General features: G+C 31.6%; 2 protein-coding genes across 3 annotated transcripts; one reads left to right on the top strand and one right to left on the bottom strand.

The window, feature by feature from the left end:
- The first annotated feature begins 6393 nt into the window (after window positions 1–6393).
- LOC112802466 (photosystem I assembly factor PSA3, chloroplastic) lies at window positions 6394–9824 on the top strand. Its single transcript, XM_025845699.3, has 3 exons — window positions 6394–6952; window positions 7228–7392; window positions 9441–9824. Exons 1-3 carry the CDS (start codon window positions 6551–6553, stop codon window positions 9759–9761), a joined length of 888 nt encoding a protein of 295 aa, XP_025701484.1. The 5' UTR covers window positions 6394–6550; the 3' UTR covers window positions 9762–9824.
- Window positions 9825–14273: 4449 nt separating this feature from the next.
- LOC112802465 (formate dehydrogenase, mitochondrial) lies at window positions 14274–18082 on the bottom strand. Of its 2 annotated transcripts, none has more exons than XM_025845697.3 (7): window positions 17961–18082; window positions 17642–17741; window positions 16674–16845; window positions 15811–16351; window positions 15275–15399; window positions 14982–15094; window positions 14274–14697 (listed from the first exon to the last, which is right to left on the bottom strand). In XM_025845697.3, exons 2-7 carry the CDS (start codon window positions 17726–17728, stop codon window positions 14584–14586), a joined length of 1152 nt encoding a protein of 383 aa, XP_025701482.1. In that variant the 5' UTR covers window positions 17729–17741; window positions 17961–18082; the 3' UTR covers window positions 14274–14583. The 2 variants fall into 2 exon arrangements, with proteins under 2 accessions (XP_025701482.1, XP_025701483.1); XM_025845698.2 differs by having other exon boundaries at window positions 17927–17964.
- Window positions 18083–21708: the final 3626 nt, after the last annotated feature.

Here is a 21708-nt window from a genome sequence, read left to right as displayed (position 1 = left end):
TACGCGGGTATGCGGATCGGATATGCGGATACCTACACAAAATTCGCAATCCAATTCTAGTAGTATACAGATCTGATCTGATAGCCTACGGATCGGATCCATATCCGCAATTTTCGGATTGGATTCGGATAAACACCGCAAATATGCATATCGGATCCGATCCATGAACACCCCTAATCGGATCAAGATAATGCCCGCCCCCGATATATATAATATATATAAATATATACAGTTTTAATATATAATATATGTAATATATAAAATGATTATAATATTGTATCATATTCAAATTTTTACTTTAATTTATTTATGTATGTATTGATGGTTATATAAATTTTAAAATTTAATTTTTTTATTGGGTTTTAATAATTATAGAGGCAGGTACGGCGGGACGAGTACTCTTATGGACGGATTAAGGTTTAACTTTTTACTATTCGCAAGTAGGAGCATGGCGGGTTCTATGGGGGTTATTGTAGGGTGGGGTGGAGTTGGATAGGGTTAAAAACTACCCCATTAGGGGTGTTCATGGATCGGATCTGATCTGCATATCCGCGGTGTTTATTCGAATCCGATCCGAAAATTACGGATATGGATCTTATCCGCAAGGTTATCGGATCGGATCGGATCAGATCCTCACACTAATAGGATCGGATTGCGGATTTTGTGTAAATATTTGCATGTCCGATCCGCATATTCGCGTATCTGCAAAAATAAAGAAATAAATAAGTAAATCTTCTTTTTATATTTTATTTCAACTAACAATTATTATATATGTTGTATTATTTTAATTTATTATTTAAGAAAAGTATGTTTAATATTATTTTAAGAGTAAACATATTTTAAAGAATAGAAAAAATGAATTTTATTGATATTTTTTAATAAAAATAACCTTTTAAAAATATTTTTATTTTTGCGGATATATCCGATATTTGATCCGATCCGATCTGCAAATGTGTGAATCAGATCGGGTTGGATCCAAGCTTAAAAATTGAAAATATTGGATCCAATCCAATCCGATGATTTTAGTGCAGATCGGATCGAAATTTTGGCCATATCCGATCCATGTTCACCCCTACGCCCCATTGCCACCCTAGCTCCAACTCTCCACTAACGCGTATTCCGCATTCTTTAATGTAAATATTTTTTTTCGCATTCTTTTTTCTTCTTTGTTGCATTTTTTTCTCTTCTTTCAGTGATTTGAAATATTATGTATTTTTTTGTCTTGCTTTAATTTTTGATATGAGTATAAAATAAGAAGAATTATGAAAATGTGAAATAAGAAAGAGAAGATAAACAAGAAAAAAGAAGAAAATAATGATGATGAAGAAGAAAAAGAGGAGGAAGAGGAGTTTTGAGTTATGCAAAATTTATAAGAAAATAACACCAAAATTTTGTTACCATGACACAGAAATTTCTTAATTTTGACATCGAAATTTTTTAACCGTGATATAGATTCTTGTTAAGAGGGTGAAACAAAAATTATGAAAATGTAAAATAAGAAGAAGAAAAAGATGATGATGATAAAAATGTGGAGTTTTGAGTTATGCATAATTTATTAGAAAATATCACTGAAAATTTTTAACTGTAACATGAAAGTTTCTCAATTTTGATATCGAAATTTTTTAACAGTGACGTAGGTTCTTATTAAGAGGGTGAAATAAGAATTATGAGAATATCAAAGTAGAAGAAGAAGAATGTCAAACAAGATGATGATGATGATGAGGAAAGAAAGTTTCGAATTTTGCATAATTTATCAGAAAAATAATACTAAAATTTTTTAATCGTGATACAGAAAATTTTTTAATTTTAACACCTAAATTTCTTAATCGTGTTATTTGTAACTAAATGATGCACTTTTCTTATCATTGAACTAGTTGGGCAGTACTGAATTCATATATAAAAGGTTTAGTCATTTATATGTCATTTACAACAAATTGATGTATTTTTGTTTTTTGTTGTTCTAAAACATATTTGAATGTATTTTGTTAGTTGGGTGAATTAAGCTTTTGAACTTGTGATTCTTTAGATTTTTTGTGTCATTTATCAAAAGATTTCTGTATCATTTCTAAATAAACGATGTGTTTTGTTACCACTGAATTAATTGTGTGGTATTAAACTGAAGAATAAGAGGAGAAGGAGTTTTGAGTTATGTAAAATTTAACAAAAAATAATACCGAAACTTTTTAATCGTGAAACAAGGAGTTTGTTAATTTTGACATCGAAATTTCTTAACCATGACATACGTTATAATTAAGAGGGTGAAATAAGAATTATGAGAATATGAATAAAGAAGAAGAATAATTATGAGAATGTGAAAGAAGAAGATGATGATGATGATAATGATGATGATGATGAATGAAAATTTTGAATTGTGCAGAATTTTTTAGAAAAATAGCAACAAAATTTTTTAATTATGACATAGAAAATTTTTTTATTTTTACACTGAAATTTTTTAACCATATCATTTACAACTTAATGAATCGTTAAATTAATTGTGTGATATTTAACTAAGAGGAAGATGATGGTCGTGATAACAAAGAATGAAGAAAAAAAAAAGAAAGAAAAGAAGATATCAAATGAGAAAAATAAGAGAAGGAGGAGGAAGTGGCGGTGGTAATAGCGATGCAATAACAAAAAAGTAAGATAGAGAAAAAGAAGGAGGAGAAGAAGAAAAAAGAAAAGCAGGAGTGTAAGTAAGTAAGAAGAAGGAGAAGAAAAAGAAGTAAAAAAGAAAAAAAGCGCATTCAAATAAGAGAAAAAAAAGTGCAAGCACAATATTTTTTCGCCAACATCAATTAACTTTTTTAAAATTATTTCATTTATTCTAAATTCAAATTTTAAATTATAAATCTTTAACTTTAAATTCTAAATTATAAAATTAACTCTAAAGGTAACTAATATTGACTAAATAAAAGTTTATTTCCTATGCTTTTTATTATTGTATTCCCAAGTTGTTCGAATATAAATAATACTAGATAACTAATATTTTTTTGCCAATTTTTTTTAAAGTTGTTTATTTATCTTAAATTCTAAACTCTAAATCATATATTCTAATCCTAAATAAATATTAAAGTTAGTTAATATTTTTTAATTAAAAAATAATTCTTTATATTTTTTCTCTAAATATGACTCATATGGTACGTCATGCTTCTGGATTTAGATTTATTTCGTATACAGAAATCAGGAATGATAACACAATTCCAATATAAGAATAAAATCTCAAAGTAGTCTCTCAGATTGACGTTGAGTTTGTTTAGGTGAGCTTCTAAGAAAAGATCTTTTTTCGAGTTATTTTTTTTAAAAGATCTTATGGAAAAGTAAAAGTAATTTTATGTTTGAGTATCTCAAGCAAAAAGATCTTTTTATCTATCAAGTATGTTTGGGTATAACAATATAAAAGTACTTATTTATTTATTTATTATATAAAAAATATCTTTTTTTAAATGAAAAAGATCTTTTAAAAAAGATGTTTTTTTATTTTTCTAATGCTTTTACTTTTACTACTAGAAATTTGTCAAACACGCTAAAAAAAATATCTTTTATCATTGAAAAAAATTCTTTTTTTTTTTATCAAAATAATGGTGCCCAACAAGCACCAAATTTCACTAATTACATTTTTTAGATTGGCAAAAGTGCAATACGTTAGTCTTAAACCTTTTTCTGTTAACAATATGCTAACGCGACTTGATGACGTAAATTATTAGTGACACATGTTACATTATGATTTAGCCATGTATAATGATATGACGACGAATCAGTCAGTGATGCGTGACATGACGTGAACGAGTGTGTCACGTGTCGCAACACTATTTGTCACGTGTCATCTTATGACACATGTCATAACATTATTCGTCCATGCGTTATCTGTTATGTTATTATTGTAGGTGTATTAAATTAGTCTTTGACTTTTCATTAAGGGTGTTCAAGACTCGGATACAGTATATTTTGTCGATTTCGAATTTGCCATTTTTACTCAACGTTATTTTCGGATTGAGTTATGTTTTGAGCCACTCGATTAAGTCTGAAGTTATTTTTTATAATAAACATATATATATATTTTAGAATAAAATTAATAATAAAATATTATATATTTATATTTCAATTAGGATTGTTTTTGTATTAAAATAATTTATTTTGGTATAAATATGATATAGTATTGTTAATTTTCATTTTTAAAAGTAAAATTTTATTAATTTATTTTATAAAATTTATAAATTTGTATATACTAATTTTTTATTAGATTAATTTGGTTTATTTCGGATCGAATTAAATAGTTTTAGTGGCCTATTAGAGTCAAGTCCAGACCTAATTAAATCGAATTTAGATTCTTTAAAGTTTGACTTTTTACTTTAGAAGATAAAGTGTGATCTTTACCTTTGAATGATTTCTCTCTCATATTTTCTCTTGATCCCACCTATGAAATAAATAGTTAGAGATCACATTTTATCCTCTAAAATAAAATTCAAAATTTAGAGAATCCAAATCCAATTAAATCTGATATGATGATCTATAAACATTTTTATTTTATACTGAGTGACTTATTTTAATTCGTAAAATTGAATATGTGTACTAAATTAATTTTTTTGCCATTTTTTTCATATTTTTTATAAATTCAATACTTTTAATATATTAATTTTATTCTACTATTTCTCATGTCGTGTTAAATTTAAGTGTTTTTATAAATATTTTTAAAAATTTAGTTTTAATCAAATATTTTTTTTCACAACAATTAACATTTGATTATATTAAACTGTCCAACTAACTCTTTTTTAGGAATCAAGATATTTAACTATAAAAAAATCATTACTAAAAGATAATTTAGATATCTTTGTGCTTCTTGTTATTCAAGGAAACGTGTTTTTTTAGGGGTGTTTATGGATCAGATTTGATTTGCATATTCGCAGTATTTATCTGAATTCGATCCGAAAATTATGGATATGGATCCGATCCGCAAGGCTATCAGATCAGATCTGATCCGCACACTAGTAGGATCGAATCGCGGATTTTATATAGATATCCGCATATTCGATCCGCATATCCACAAAACTAGAGAAATAAATAAGTAAATATTCTTTTTATGTTTTATTTCAACTAATAATTATCATATATGTTGTATTATTTTAATTTATTATTTAATAAAAGTATGTTTAATATTATTTTAAGAGTAAATATATTTAAAAGAATAGAAAAAATAAATTTTATTGATTTTTTTTAGTAAAAATAAGCTTTTAAAAAAAATTTTGTGTTTTGCGGATATATCTAATATCCGATCCGCAAAAGTTAAAAAACGACGGATATTAAATCAGATTTGATCCGATAATTTAGTGCAGATCGGATCAAAATTTTGGTCATATCAGATTCGATCCGATCTGCATTCACCCCATGTTTTCTTTGCGAAAAAGCTTTTTTGTTCAGCACCTTTTTTTATAGAATCTACGTGACTGTGTGTTGATTTAGTGTTTTTTTTAGGAAAAACATTTATACCGGATCCGTTTATAGATATGAAACACTAATAAAAAAAATATAGAGATATAAAATTATAGTTGATAGATAAAATATAAAAAAATATTGTATCTAAAAATATTAAATTAATATATTTTACATTTATTTTAATAAAAAATATATAAATATTAACAAAAGACAAAATTTTTTTATTTTTTTATGAATTTAGCTAAGAGTATATATTAAGATGATAAATTAATTTTTTTTTATTAAAATTACAAAAGATTTAAAATTTTAATGTATTTGTTTTGTATTTATTAAATAAAAATATTTAAAATTTTTTATTAATAATAAATATTTAAATATTTTTTTTATTATTTTTATTATTTTTTTATAATTATATTTTTATTATATTTGTTTTTAATTTTTTGAATAAAAAAATTAGACTTTTATAATTTATTTTAATTTATTATCAAATAAAATATAAAAATACTAACTTTTATATTTTGTTCATTATATCTTATTTTCAGTGTCTTATCTTATACTATTTTCAGAACTAAACACAATCTTAATGCATAAATGCCTCTTAATCAGCATGCCAAAAAATAATACTAGAATAAATTGTTTAAAAAAACTTGAAAGAACATCACTCTTTAAGTGCTCGAAATAAACCCAAAGAAATTTTTATGATGTCTAACATTTATTCATGTAATTCAAAATAAAAAAATGAGTTTCATTTTTTAGTCTATCTCTATTTAACTATTTCTAGACAAACTAAACAGAATCTTTATAAAACTGGACATATAAATACGTAATAGTATTTAAGTGTATGTATATGTATTTGGAGAAAATTTTTTTATTTTTTATTAAGACACATAACGTATCGAACAAGTGTTAGTGAGTGTCATGTTCCGAGCTTCATGTCTAACATTTATTCATGTAATTCAAAATAAGAAAATGAGTTTCATTTTACTCTATTATCTCTATTTCTAGACAAATTAAACAAAACAATTTCCTAATGCAAAATCCCCTCGTGGCATAGAATCAAAGTTCCCTGATAACATATAAAAACGAGAGGCCAAGAAACGAAGTTCAACGAACGACCATCATGCTTGTTTTTAAGTCCACTTTACCACTCTCTTCATCATCTTCATCTCTTCACACCAATCTCACATTTCATCTCTATAACCTCTCTTCTTCTAAACTCTCTTCTTCTTCTCTGCTTTTTCTTCATCATCATGTTCACTCCACAAGGCAAACCTCCTCAACCTCTAGAGTTAGGAAACTTTCCATTAGAGCTTACATGGAGAACCAGAACTCCATTTCCGGTTTCGCCAACAAGGTCATTGGTTCTTTGCCTGTGGTTGGACTCATAGCTAGGATTCTCAGCGATGAAGGTGGCGTTGGAAGTGACATCATTGATTTTGCTGAGTTCAGAAGAAGGGTTGGCAAGAAGTGCTCCATCAATGATTCCAGAGCTTTCTATGAGTTCCAGACTCGAAGAGGACGGGTAATCAATTTTGAATCCATTTAGTTTTTTTTTTCCAACCACCCCACATAATCAAAATTGAATCTTGGGTTGTATAATTCGACAAAACTCAAACTTTGTAACCTTATAATGGATAAAAGGTTAGTGATGAAGTGTTTAACCCTTTCGTTCAAATTTCAGTCTTGGGTTTAAGAGCTGTAATTTAGTGGAAGTGGTTTTCATGCTCAAAACTCTGTCTTACATTTTATGTTGATGAATATTGGTAATGGGTTGTTTAGTTATCTTTTTGTATTTAGGCAGGGGATCCTCTTTATGTTCTGTTGTGCTGTTGGCTAGCTGCGGTTGGTGCTGGTCTTCTGAAAACTGAGGAGATTTTGGAAGGAGTGGCGAGGCTGCGGATCTCAAATGACATTGAATTTGAGGAGCAGAATTTTATTGCCTTGATGAATGAAGCAAGAGAGGTTGGTTCCTTCTTCTATCTTTGTATCTTACAAGTTTTACTATGTTCATATTTGATAAAAATGCTTCCTGTAAATCACAAAATCAGCCGCTACAAATGTTTGATTATAAATGGGACTCTTGCTTAATACTACTTTGCATTTGAAGGGGAGTTGTATCAGTTTATATTAACTGACCGAATCAGTCTAAATGGTAAACAATTTGGCTCAGAAGAATGGTTGAAAATGGTGCTTCAAAGGTTTCTGCAGGCTTGTCATTGTTCTTGTCTGTGGGAGGACATTATGATATATGTTCTGCATTGTTCTCTTCGGTCTTTCCTAAATAATTTTTTAGTGATAAGAAAATTTTCAAATTTTCATCTCAATAGTATATACCTCAATGGAAAAAGACTTGGCTAAACACCGCTTAATCCTTGTCAAGGCAAAGACAAAAACGCTTGCAATCAACAAGAACAAGCCTTGTTCTGCTAAGTGGGTTTAGCTACAGGAATCAAGCGATATTATTGCACCCTATCATGAATCATATTTGAACTAGCCCTTTCATACATTGTCTCTTTTGATCACCTTTTCACGGTCTTTTTTAGTCTCCTTTGCCCTTAATCACCGCTGTCTCCCATCTGATCTCCCCTCTTCACCGAGTTCTCTCCTTGTCTTCGCTTAACATGTTCAAATCAGTTAAGAGGAGGTTCCACCATCTCTTTAATATTAGGTGTCACTCCAACTTTCTTTATCGGGTCCTCATTCCTTATTATGTCTATTCAAGTATGATAGCTCATCCGTCAAAGCATATTCATCTAAGTCACTCTAAACTTATGTTCGTGTTCACTCTTTACCAACCAACACTCTATTCATCATAGTTGATCTAATGGTAGTGTAATAACATTTATTGTTTAGCTTTAAATGTATTTTGGAGCACTCCGCCACTTTGATCTATCCTCTTGTATCCTAGTATTGTATCTCCCTCTGTTTCTCCATTGTCTTGAATAATACAACCAAAATATTTAAATCTCTTAACTGATGGTATAGTATTTTCTCCAATTTTCATTTCTCTGTTTGAATTCCTCATGGCTTGCTAAACTTACACTCTATATGCTCTGTCTTATTGCGACTTATGTGTCGACCATGTGCCTCGAAAGCTTGTCTTAACAAATTGCATACTAGCAAATACTGAAAAAACATACACCTTTCTTGTAACTGTAACAGTCATTCAGTGTGTATTATGTATCAATTTCATTTTATATTATCTGCAAAATTGTCACACTGAGGCCTTGCATATTAAACATTTATTTGCCTTCTCTTCAAGGCAAATAGGTATTCATTTGTTTTTGGTTGCCACACTGCGGCAACAATAGCTCGTTAGTTATCCATAATACAAGCTGCCCTGTACCAACCGTACTGACATGATAAAGTTGCTAATTTGAGACTTTTAAGGATGATCCGAAGATTTTCCACCAGATATGGAAGATGATAATTTATACACAACTTTAAGAATTGTGCTTTACAGTGCTATATGATCCATGTAACTAACTCCACTAGTGAGATGAGACTTGGTTGTTACCAAACTGTGCTCTATGCCTGCTACTCTCCTAGATCCCTAGGTAACCCTCTAATGACAAATTAGACATAAAATGGGATCTTCTCAGATATATGATCATTCATGTTGTGTTTTAAGAGAAAGGGGAGCCTTGAAGCAACGGTTGAGTTGTCTCGGTGTAATCTCAACGTCACAAGTTCTAGCCGTGGAAACAACCACCGATATAATTATCAAGTTAGGTTGCGTACATTACACCCTTTGGGTGCGGCACTCTCCAGAACCCTGCATTAACGCGGGTTGCTTGTGCTGCCAATGTTGTGTTGTAAGAAGTGCAATATGTTCTCAATTTGAAAGCATGAGAAAACGAAATTCAGCTCCAAGATTTATGTTAGATGTTGTTTGCTTGTGTTTTAATGCTCTACATCCATGCATGGTGCTTATTTTCGATGGTTCTAAAAGCTCCATCTATGTAACATTACTCTAACAACTAAAGAAACACCAATCTTTAAACTTTCAGAGACGTGCAAAGCTGAAGGCTGCACCTCCAGCTATTCCAATGGAGATTAGAGTTGAGAAGGCACTCGATGCAACCTATGTTTGTTGCTTCGGAAAGGATCCTATAGAGGAGGAAGACGAGACGTTGCTTATCACAATGCTTAGTGCTGTTTTTCCATCGGTTCAGCAACAAGAGATCCAGCAGATGGTAAGAGACAAGGCATTGAGAGTAGCAGAAGGAGGTGGCGATGATTATGTTCTGGAAGCAAAGCCCTTGTCAAAAGAAGCTGTGGAATTGCAAATGAAGGACCTTCAGTTCCTCAGACAAAATAGTGAGACTTAAACCGAGTGTAGCCAGTGATGTTTTTGAAATGTGAACACGGTGAATGAAAAATTATGTTTCAGATATGCTGTTTCAGTGTTTTGGCAACTCATAAAAAAGGGTCAGTGATTTTTGTTCTTATTCCCTTTAGATTATTGAAACAAAGGTTTATAACTTATTCAAAATATAAGCATAAATAGTTAAACACCTTGTAAAGTAATAAATTGAATCTCAAACACCTTTTCTTTTTCATTTTTCCAAAACTTGTAAGTGAACCAATTGTTTCCTTCGTTAACTGTCTAACATGTTGGTGCATATCTATTCATTTTGTTGTTTAAGAGACATTGGAATTTATGAATTTTGCGGCATTTGGTATAAGGGAATGGATTTTTTCAACATGAAATCTCAATTCAAAAAGTCGAGTGGTAGATCTAACTATTAGTTTACTTCACACAGATATAACTCAACCATTGCTTCAAGAATTTCTTTGATAAACTTAAAAGTAGGAATAGCAACATAACACGTACCTACAGGTGCCTAACTCGTCCCTACTCGATCCGAGCAGGTAATTACACGATTCTGTGTGGAGTGGGTTTTCATCGTGGTGGATTCTTGAGCGGAAGGTGAGGTGGGGATGAGTTTTGAGTGTGCGTCCTCTATCCGCCTATATATATATATATATATATATATATATATATATATATATATTTCTTTTGACATTGTATGACTTTTTTTTTTAAATTTAATTTATATTTTGATGGTGTTTATGGTTTAAAAAATTTTAAAATTTAATTTTGTACGATAAATTTTAAAAGTTACAAGAGCAGATAAAGGTAAGGGTGGGTTATTAGAGCATCTCCAACTGCACAAAATTTTGAGGCCCTGTTACCGTGCTGTTAGAGAGAAAGGAGAATCATGTATTAGAGTGGAACTCAAAAAGAGGTGTTCGAACACCACATTATCTATTTTCATCTATATTTAACGTTTTTATCGAAAATGTTACTCCAGTATCCTTATCGTTTCCAACTCAATTTAGTGCATCGAGACATGACTCATCTAATATTGGTAGCTCTTTTAATCCATCTCTTTAGACTCCGATATAATCTAGTTCAAATTCACAGTATTCAGGTTTTGCCAACTCTCATGGATTAGATGCTAGCGACCTCAATAATGATAACATTAAAAATTGTAGGCAAGATATTATTCAATATTGGCAATAAAAAGAGGATGAAATATTGATCAGTGCATGGTTGAATGTTTCAACTGATTCTATAGTTGGTCCCGACTAAAAGAGTGACATATTTTAGAATCGAATTCACAACTATTGTGTAGAATTTAGTGCTGACATGAAAAGAGGGAAAGTTGCACGTAAGAAACGATGGTATAAGATCAACAAGGAAGTTGCACAATTCCCTAGTTGTGTTAGGATCAAGCTAGTCGAAACAGAAGGAATGGTTTGAACGCTGATGATATGTAGAGGTTGACCTATAAACTTTATTCCACAAATTATGGTAAAAAATTTACTTTTGAGAGGTATTGAAATTCGTTTCGTTTGGAATAAAAATGGAGAAGTCAACTCCCAACACAAGGTGGAGGCTCAAAGAGAACAAAGATCAATGTAACTGGAGCATACTCATCATCATTAAATCTAGAAACATCGTTGGCTGAGAAAACCGATGTGAAATCTCTGTTCGTCCACAAGGATCAAAGAAGAGCAAGAAAAAGGATAAGGAAAAAGCACAAATGTCTAAAGGTCTTAACGAAAAGAAATCATCAATTGTTAAGAAACTATCTCTCATAGAAAATATTAAGAATGTTAGAGAAAATGAACTAATAGAAAGGGAAAAGAAAAGAGAAGAGGAGAGGGAACATAGAGAAAAGATTATGTCAATCAAAGTAAAGGAGTTATAAATTCAAGCGACAATAAAGGAACAAGAATTACAAATTCAGATGTATATTAAAGAAATTGAGATAAATACAAATGAAAGGAAAATGAAAAGGATGGCTAAGGGAAGGGAAAGAGAAATGACTATGCAAATACTTAATGCTTACACGTCTACAATGAGTGAAAAACGACAAGCTCTTTATGAGATTGTATGTGAAAAAATAATTAATAAGTGGTTTACTTAATGGTTTTTTGTATTTATAGAGTTAAGTAGTCTGATTTATTTTTATTGTATATTACCGTATGTGATGTGATATATTTTATTCATTTGTGATGTTACTTTTAAAATTAGCTATTGTGAAATACACGTTATTGTGTGTTATGTGTTATTCTTTATGAAAGTAATCGTTACAAAACTAGCCGTTTTAAAATTAGACAAGAAAAAAAACTAACCGTTGTGAGATAGACATTGCAAAATGACCGTTGAAGAGTAATTACTTGTTGCAATACACTTATAAATTTCAATTATCAAACATTTACAATCACAAATTCCATTTCAAAACTAGTTTCTCACTTCAAAAGAATGCTAAATATTATATTTCAATTAATAGCTAGAAACTTTGATAATATTTTTAATGAGATTTTGTATGGTAAAAGAAAAAGGCGAAATAACACACTCATGAATAATTGGATCGATAAGTATTTGTTCAATGATTCAGAAGAAGAAGGTATCAATAGAAACTCTTTTCCAACTCCTCGTAGATGGATCAACAAAAATAAAAAAGTAGGACATGATTACCTTTTCAAAGATTACTTTGCAGATGAGCCAGTATATAATGTTGACATTTTTTATAAGATTTTGAATGAGAAGACACGTGTTCTTTCGGATAGTAGATACCCTCTCAAATGTTTATCCGTATTTTCAACAGAGGGTCGATGCAACTAGGAGAAGAGACTTGTCACCACTACAAAATGCATTACTGCGATATGGATGTTAGTATATGGCATAGCAGCTAATGTTGTTGATGATTATGTGCGCATAGGCGAGAGCATCATAATTAAATGCTTGAAAAAATTTGTTGATGGTGTCATTTCGGTGTTTGAGAATGAATACTTATAAAAAATCAAATTCAAATGATGTACAACACTTACTATAAATGGCGGAGGTCGTAGCTTTTTTGGTATGTTGGGTAGCATCGACTGTATGTATTGGCAATGGAAAAATTGTCCAAAGTCATGGAAAGATATGTACATGAGTGGTTATCGACTTATCATAGGATTGCAACCATAGTACTTAAGGTTGTAGCATCTTCAGACCTTTGAATATGACATGCATTCTTTGGAGTTTTTGGTTCAATAACGATATCAATGTGTTAGATCGTTCACCAATGTTCGATGATATTCTAAATGATCGTGCTCCGAAGGTAAATTATATTATTATTAATGGTAATAATTATACTATGGGATACTATTTAGCATATGGTATTTATTCTAAATGGGCCACATTTATCAAATCAATATCAAGGAGAGAAATGCAAGGTCTTTGCACAATATCAAGAAGGGCAAAGAAAAGACTTAGAATGAGCCTTCGGAGTGTTGCAAGTACGTTTTGCAATTATATGTGGTACAATGTGCTTTTGGAAAAAAAAGAAGCTTGCAAACATAATGAGAACTTGTATTATATTGCATAATATAATTGTTGAAAATGATAGACACAGGAAATTTTGCTCAAGGCCTAAAGTATGACGATGTTAAAAATAGCTTATCACAATCTCAGTTGAGAGACGAAGATTTTGCACCATACCACCAATTTCTTCAAAGAAATGTCCAACTTTGGAATAGGCAACAACATCGACAACTAAAAGAGGACTTGATTGAATACATATAACAATATTTATCGTCAACTATAGAGTTTAACTATGTTTTTTTTATATTAAGTAATTTTATAAATTAGTTTAAGATTGAATTATATATTGCGTATTATTGTTATTTATGAAGTTATTAATTTTTTTAGAATATTAATATTTTTTTAGTAGTGAATTATTTCTTAATTTATAAATTTTAATAATATTATTGTAAAAAAAAGTAACTACATTAATTTTAAATACTTTAATTAATTAAATAAATAAAACCACAATAAAAACTAAATTTAATTTCTCCTAATAAAAAAGAGAAAGATGTCTTGAGTTTCTATTTAGTGTTGAGTTCTATCCTGCTTGAATTTTTATTTACTGTTGAGTTCCATCCGGTTTAGCTTTAGCATGCAGGTTTTTTGCTACCAGCGTATAATAACGAGGCTCTATATAGAATAAAGAAAGATGAGGCGAGGTTGGACAGACAGAGCCAAAATCCATCCCTACGCGAGCCATTGCCATCCTACTTCAAGTTAAAAGTTAGGAAATAGATCTTATAGGTCATGATACATAATTCCCTCACAAAAATCTTTGAAGAGATTGAGAAGTCTTCCTTGAACCTTGCAGGATACCAGGACCTGCCTTCCAACCCACCATTTTCTCTGGTTTGAGGTATGCAACTAAGCATCTTGGTCAAAGGCAAATATAAAAACCGTTACGGCATTTGCAATGAAGCATACAACATAACTACTGTGTGCCCTATGATTCAAGACCGATTAAAGATAAGGGAGAGAGTTTTGAAACCAAATGCCATAGTTCACTTTTATTCGTCAATTTTCCATATCTTGTTATACCAAATTTATTACATTTTACTCACGTCATGGGAAAAGTACACCCAAATTCATAAAATGAAAAATGAGCATACTAGTAGCCTCAGGCGTTCATCAGTTTTATTTCTTACAAAACAAAAAGAGTTCAAAGTTTAAAACTGAAAACACTCAAAATAAAAAGCAGAACAATTATTGCAGTTCATACATTTCTGATTCCTTTTCTGAAGGGTCACCACAATTGAAGAGTCGAATGCCTTAACATGTCTGCTTTAGCTTCACCGGTATTGGGGTGCTAGTTGACCTTCCTTCACAATGTAGTTTTGTTCTGGGAAGTCTTCACCCCTGAAGTGCCTATCAAGCATGTCTTTCACGCCAGCAGCATAACGCAACTGAATCGATTTTCATTTTATTATTTCATTAGTACTCCATTTTGAAAGACACAAAAGCAGTTAAGGAAGTTAGGTACTGGAAAAGAGAGTATTGTTATTTTCAAAAATAACTATCATCACTCATCAGCACCATAATAACAGTTATATTAAAATAGAAACAATTTCTCAGGAGAAGGTGTCATGATACTACTTCTCCCAAAAGTTTAAACTGATAAGAAGTGGCACATGAATGGTTATATCTCTAATAGGAGGTAAGGGAATATGTTGAAACTTAAAAAACTTACCTGTGCATCTATGGTGGTACCAGAAATGTGAGGAGTCATGGCATGGTTTGGCATGTAGCGCCATGGATGATCCTTTGGAGCTGGTTGTGGGAACCACACATCACCACTGTAGCCTACAGAAATAAGAGATTCGAAACAATTGCATGACAGAGAAATTAACAAATAAGATTAGCTTTAACCTTTATGAAATTTGAATAACTCTGCTTATTAGATAAAATTCTTGTGTAAGAGTTACTTGAATGATAGTTGATCGTTTAAAAACACAAATATTTGTCAGCTTGTTTCCGAATTACCTGCAATGTGCCCACTGGAGCAAGCATCAGCAACTGCTTGCGTGTCCATGATTGCCCCTCGAGCATTGTTGACAATAAGAACACCCTTCTTACACTTAGCAATCCGATCTTTGTCGAACAATCCCCTATGTCACAAAAATAGATTTATTACTATTAGGTACAAAACAACTCATGTGTCTCTAACAACTTAAACTTTTGGAAGAAATAATTCATGACATGACAAAAGAGATTTTATTACAAAAGGCCTTGAGTTCTTGATATATAAAATCATTCATATGTCTTTCCGACTCTACCCAAGAGGTTTAACTTTTCAGAAAGATGATTTTTGATAACTACTAAGCAATGACCAAAGAATTCCTATGTTCAAATTTAACCCCTTGTCTCATCCCAAGAAAGAAAAAGAAAAAAAGACAGAATATACATACACACCTTTCAATTTCCTTAAGAGAAGGCATTGTGATTTGCACAAGAAAGTTTTAAAAATTATAAATGATTTAACTAGTTGGTATAAACTACTAATGCAGAAGGAATTATACCTTGTCTTATCAGTGAGAGGCATGTTGATAACAATTACATCACACTTTGGAAGCATTGCATCAAGGTCCTCCTCAAACTTTGCTCCAATTTGGTTCTCCAACTCAGGATCCATCTTGAGCCGATCGTGATACAGAAGATTACAGTTAAAGGGTTTCAACCTTTGTAGTAAGAGCTTGCCAATTCGTCCAGCACCAACAGTTCCTATAGTCTTTCCTTCAAGATCGTAAGCTCTATAAGCAATGCCGGCAACATTCCAGTCACCAGTAACAGCTTGCTGGTATCCAGGCAAGAAATTCCTCAATAGGATGAGGATCCGCAGGAGCTCATCCTCTGCAACCGACACCACATTACTTCCTGTGACCTCGGCCACAGTTAAGCCGGCAGCAGCCGCAGCATTAAGATCAATGTGATCGGAACCAATTCCAGCAGTCAACAGCAGCTCTAAATTCTTAGCTTTCTTAATTCTTTCCGCAGTGACATATGCAGGGTGAAATGGTGTAGATATGAGGACATGGAGATCAGGAATGTGTTTCTCAAGTACTGGTAGACATACCAAAAAGTAGCCATAAGCCCATAAATCAAATGAATCATAAAGTTAAAGCAGAAAATTCAGTATAAGGAGAAAGTAATTACCCATGCATAGATAAAAGAATAAGATTAATTTTGACACTCCGACATTTTTATACATAAAAATCAATATGTAAACATCAATCTCATTCCTGTTAATAAAAAGTTATGTACCGTGACCAATCAAATCTCACCATTTTGTATGACTCTTGTAATAGTTATAGTAAAATATCTATATAGTTGGTATATTTGTAGGTATATAGAAACTAAATTCAAGACTTAAAATGATACTGACCAGAATCTGGTCCTTCTTTGTCATCAGTGACAATGTACTCATGACCCTGTGATTCAAGCCACTCGCGAATCCCCAATGCTCCTTCAACACAACCAACGAAATTGGGATTCATGGAAGCATACTCGTTTCCTTTGTAGAAAACTCCCACAATCTTCTTTTTTCCACCAGAAGCCTATTCCCAATAAACAAAGTATTAAGGGGGTGAGATTATACATAATCATGGTCTGCCAATAAACTCAATTCAACTATGTTTTGGACAAAAGCAGAAGCATAATTAGGAGGGAGTCTCAAATAATGCAACAAAAAATATACATATTATTTTTGTGTAATAAATATATATTCATTCTCATGAGAAAGAATGATTAATAGTTGATTAACTATTTGTTAAATAGTGATTAACTAATTATACAAGGATTAATATTTTCTTAAAATTTTTTTAATTAACAACAATCAGATTTAAACTTACGAACCCATGCATATTACTCCAATGTTTCACCCACTATATAGTGCATTAAGTTAACAATTAGCATCTTAATCTCATCAGATCTCTTGATAACAAACATCATCAGATTTAATATTTACACCCAAATATTTTTTTGGTAAAAAAAAAGCATAATCCGTCTGAAATAATCATCGACAAAAAGAAGTCTGAAAAGAATACTAATTAATTATTAACTAAGATTAACAACATTATTAGTAGTATAATAATTAAAAAAAAAAGATAAGCGTGATGTGTGAGAAGAGTGGTGATTGGTGGCGCGAAACACGTGTAATTGTGAGATTAGTTTGAACCCCAAACACACTACCTCCATCTCCGTGATCGACACGGATCAAGCATGCAAGAACATTATCAACAACCACAACAAAAAAAACAACCTTTCAATTGAACGAAAAGCTAAGCTAAAGCTAAAATTGAACAATTGAGAGAGAGAAAAGAAAATAGAGTGGGTAGTATAAGTGTTGGTTACATGAATGTTTCTGGTGAAGGTGGAATTGGAAGAAGTGAGGAGTGAGCGAGCCGCAGAGGAAGCAACACGTTTCGCCAGCATCGCCATCTTGCTCTTTGCTCTAAGAAAATGTGAGAGAATTGAAAGTAATGAAATGAAATTAGAGGATCGGAGAGTGTGATGAAGATGAGAGTAGAAGGAGTAGAATGAAAGTATTTATATAGTAGAAGAGAAAGAATCTTTTTAAATAGAAAGAAAATCAGCAGTCATAACAGGGATGAAGAGAGAAAGAGAGAGAGAGCAGACATGAACACGTGATGAAACTAAAGACTTCACTCACCTAAGGAAGGGATGAACCGAATTTTGGCACCTTCTTACTTAGCTAGCTTGGTTTTGTGTTTTTTTCTGGTCCCTCGCTCTCGAGTGTCTACTGTTTAAGTACACGTCTGACTTTCAAAGACCGTATGTATATACATGAGAAGATAACAAAAAAATTAATAATTTTTATAGAGCGTTAATAAAATTTATTATTTTTAATTATTTTTTAGTTAATAATATTTAAAAATATAAATTAAAAATATATTATTAAAGTTAAAAAAATTAAATTGATAATTAAAAATATTAATAAAAAATAAATATTTATGATTATTAATGAATTTTAGAATTTTTTTCTCTTGTCATATTTATTTAAAAAAAATTTAATACGTCTGTTCCGAGACTTGCTTAGACTCAAGATGATTTGAATTTAAACATGAGATTTAGATGCTTTTAGGTGAAAGATCTGACGTTTTCTTCTGTAAGGATGAAGTTGTCCGAATTTTTCATAACGAGATGGGGGTGGTACCTGCAAAAGACTCTGATACTTAAGATAGCAAGGACTTTAGACAGATTTTTGGTAAATTTTTAGTAGATTAGAGTTCGAAAAATACCTGAGGATGTCAGGATATTTATAAGTGTAGAGGTAGAGTCAATAATCACTCTTTGAGTACTTCACCTTTGGTGGTGGGTTGGTTAGTCCCTTTTTGTAGGGAGGTTATGGAAATTTCATTTCTAGATGAATAGAAAATATTGTAGGAGTTACTTACTGATAAAGATAAGTAGGGCTAGGCTAGCGTGGTCGTGTCCGACCTCTATGAGGTTGGGTAGGTGTCGATCCTGATAATATCTGTTGATTGGACTTTGTTCATTTTGGGCCTGACTACGTAGTGGGTCAGGATATGAACAGTGCTCTTGTCTAAGACCGAGCTTTACTGGATCGGGCTCAAGCATTCCCAAGTCGATCTTAATCTCTTGTAGCTTTCATCCTATCACGTCGGGTATACCACCTTCCTCGGAGTTATGTCGAGTACTTGATGTATTTTTTGAATCTGAATGTTACGATTTTTTGTAACCGTTCATACATCTTTTCAGTTACTTTGGTAATCGGGCATGTCATTAAATACGGGATAAATTTACAATTTTGTCCCTAATGACTATATAAACATAATCGTTTTTCTCTTTCTTCTTTTTTGCTTCCATTCCTTATATTTTACTTATTTTTCTCTCAAGACTTTTCTTCTTCTTCATTGTGACTTTATTTTCGTTGATCTTCTTCCAAGATTTTTCTATCTTAGGATTCTGCTTCAAATCTTTGTTCATGTTACTTAAAACATTTGGGATTGCCCGTTCACTTTGCTGTTGCACGCATTCCTTGTTGCCTTCTGTTCTTCATCAAGATAGGTTTTTCTTTCATTATTGTTGTTTGCTGGTTGAAGTTTCTTGATGGATGAAACTATTGGTTCTATGCTTTTTGTGAGAAATGGTCTTTATAGAGGGTTTTTGAAAATACGACCTTTTGCCACTACTTATAGAGGTTTCTTTTCTTGCTTTCTTGGAAATGTATTTATTTGCCATGATTTTTTGGTTGTTTTGTAGTAGTAGCTTTTATCGCTTATCATCTTTGAAGACCACTCATCTATTATGAATTTTGTTGTTGGTTTTAAATTTCGGGCTTAACTTTGTGGTGCGGATTTTGAGAATGTCCACAACTGAACCGACAAGTGTACCAGGTCGTCCAAGTAATACCTCAGATGAGTGAGGGTCAATCCCACAAGGACTGATGGATTGAGCAACAATGGTCGACTGATTGGTTTAGTCAGGCAGACAGAAAAAAGTTGGTTTTATGGTTTTCAAAGGCATTAAACAGTAAATCAGAGAATGAGAGGGCAAATAATGAGTTGATGTAGAAATCATTGAGAGAAAACAGTTAAGGTATCGGGGATGTTTACTTTTTCGGATTAGGATTTCTTACCAACTATTTTAATCATGCAAGATTCATTTCATAGGAAACCGTAATTGACTAAACCCTAATCTCTTAGTAATTTAGTCTCTTCTAACCTTCATCAACCGCCAATCTCTTGGTCACTTGATTCCGATTAGAGGGTTAAGCTCAAATCTAGTTTATCGCCACAAAAATCTTAATTATAAAAAACTAAGAGGATTATATATCACATATCCTGATTAGTTCAAGTAATTAGTAATTTAGGAAGAATTTACTTTCAAACTGTTGTTCAGGTGAGGGACCTTTTCTAAGGATCACAAGAATGCATATAGAATAAAGGTCATACTCTCATTCCATCCAGATTCATAAAATGAAGAACAAAAGTAATCCTTGAAACTTAATCAATACATTAATTAAAATAGAAAAGTAATAGTCTTAACCCATAGAAATAAACAGAGCTCCTAACCTTAACCAAGGAGGTTTAGTGGCTCATGACTTACAAAGAAAACAAGGGTTCTGAAAAGTGTAACGTGCGGAAGTGAGAAGATCCCCTAAAGGGTGAATCTTTTCCCTTTTATATCTAACCTAATTTGATTTGAAAATCAAATAAAATAATAAATCATAAAACTAAAAGATATTATTTGTAAATAAAAATTACAAAAATAAAATAAAAGATAACTAATAAAAGCTAAATCCACTTGAAGATGCTTCCTTGATGGGCTTTAATTCGGATCACTTGGCGCTAAACGCCAGTTGGGCGTTTAGTACCCAAAGTGGATAGAAGGCCCCTTTAGCGTTTAGCGCCTAAGGGGGTAGCTTCGAATCTTCTCCTTTTTGCTCAAAATTCTGCCAAACTGATCTGAATTTCACCTGAAATCATAAAAATACTAAAACAACTCAAAGTAGCATTTAAAGAGAATTTTTGCACTAAAATATAATTAAACTTAATAAATTCTAACTAAAACTGACTAGAAAATAAGAAAAAATGGGTACAAGATGCTCACGCATCACTTTGTGCCCCCCAAATGGTGCAATTTTATTCTGATAATGGTGTCATTTCGAATCCTAGTATATAGGCGACATTTTTTATCTCTGCTGTTACTACAATAAGGTACTGGTAAATTTGGATCCTTTTCCAAGTTCGTGAAAACGATCCGACATCTTTGAGCTGTTTGTTTCTTGTAACCCTGTACCTGACTTGTAGTTCGTGAATTTTGTAGTAACAGAGCTTCATTTTGGTTTTTTGTAGATATAACCCATTACGTCTCGTTTGGTAATTCTCAGAATGTCATCTAAAGTTTTCCCTGGTTTAGATTGGGTAGATATTACTGCCATTTCTGCTGTCCCCATAGTTGACAATGAATATGTAGAAAAATTTTGTTTACAACATAGAATTTGTAGAACCCAAGAGGATGAGAGGAAGTATGAGTTAGTAGCTCCTGACCCAAAGGATAGGATTTGCTTCCCCTGACTTAGTAACTCGGAAAACCACTTTCTTTTCATGTAATGTTTGTTTACTAGGCTAGGAGTAACACTTCCATTTACTGATTTTGAGATTGAAATTCTGTGTATATGTAAAGTAGCTCCTTCTCAACTTCATCTAAATTCATGGGGGTTTATGAAGGTTTATTAACTAATTAGTTGAGAGCCTAATATTCCTTTTTCTTCCAGAATTTTCTTTTATCTTTTCCAACTTATCAAACATTTCAGCTTGAAAAAAATATTGGCTTTCCTTCTGAGCTATTCAATGTCAGAAGGATTTTTCAATTTTTCATGAGTCGTTTCATGACTTTAAGAACTATTACTTTAAGGTCTGATCTATTGAGGG

The sequence above is a fragment of the Arachis hypogaea genome, chromosome 5, assembly GCF_003086295.3.
Source record: "Arachis hypogaea cultivar Tifrunner chromosome 5, arahy.Tifrunner.gnm2.J5K5, whole genome shotgun sequence".
Classification (NCBI taxonomy): Eukaryota; Viridiplantae; Streptophyta; class Magnoliopsida; order Fabales; family Fabaceae; genus Arachis; species Arachis hypogaea.
This window is presented reverse-complemented; position numbering and strand designations above follow the sequence as displayed.

Excerpts from the sequence above, each read along its gene's own strand:
- LOC112802466 (XM_025845699.3), top strand. The coding sequence starts at position 6,551 with ATGCTTGTTTTTAAGTCCACTTTACCACTCTCTTCATCATCTTCATCT. Across the intron at positions 6,953-7,227 it reads TCCAGACTCGAAGAGGACGG|GCAGGGGATCCTCTTTATGT; the intron begins GTAATCAATTTT and ends TTTTGTATTTAG. Across the intron at positions 7,393-9,440 it reads TGATGAATGAAGCAAGAGAG|AGACGTGCAAAGCTGAAGGC; the intron begins GTTGGTTCCTTC and ends TTAAACTTTCAG.
- LOC112802465 (XM_025845697.3), bottom strand. The coding sequence starts at position 17,728 with ATGGCGATGCTGGCGAAACGTGTTGCTTCCTCTGCGGCTCGCTCACTC. Across the intron at positions 15,400-15,810 it reads CCTCTCACTGATAAGACAAG|GGGATTGTTCGACAAAGATC; the intron begins GTATAATTCCTT and ends TTTGTGACATAG. Across the intron at positions 14,698-14,981 it reads GTACCACCATAGATGCACAG|TTGCGTTATGCTGCTGGCGT; the intron begins GTAAGTTTTTTA and ends AAATCGATTCAG.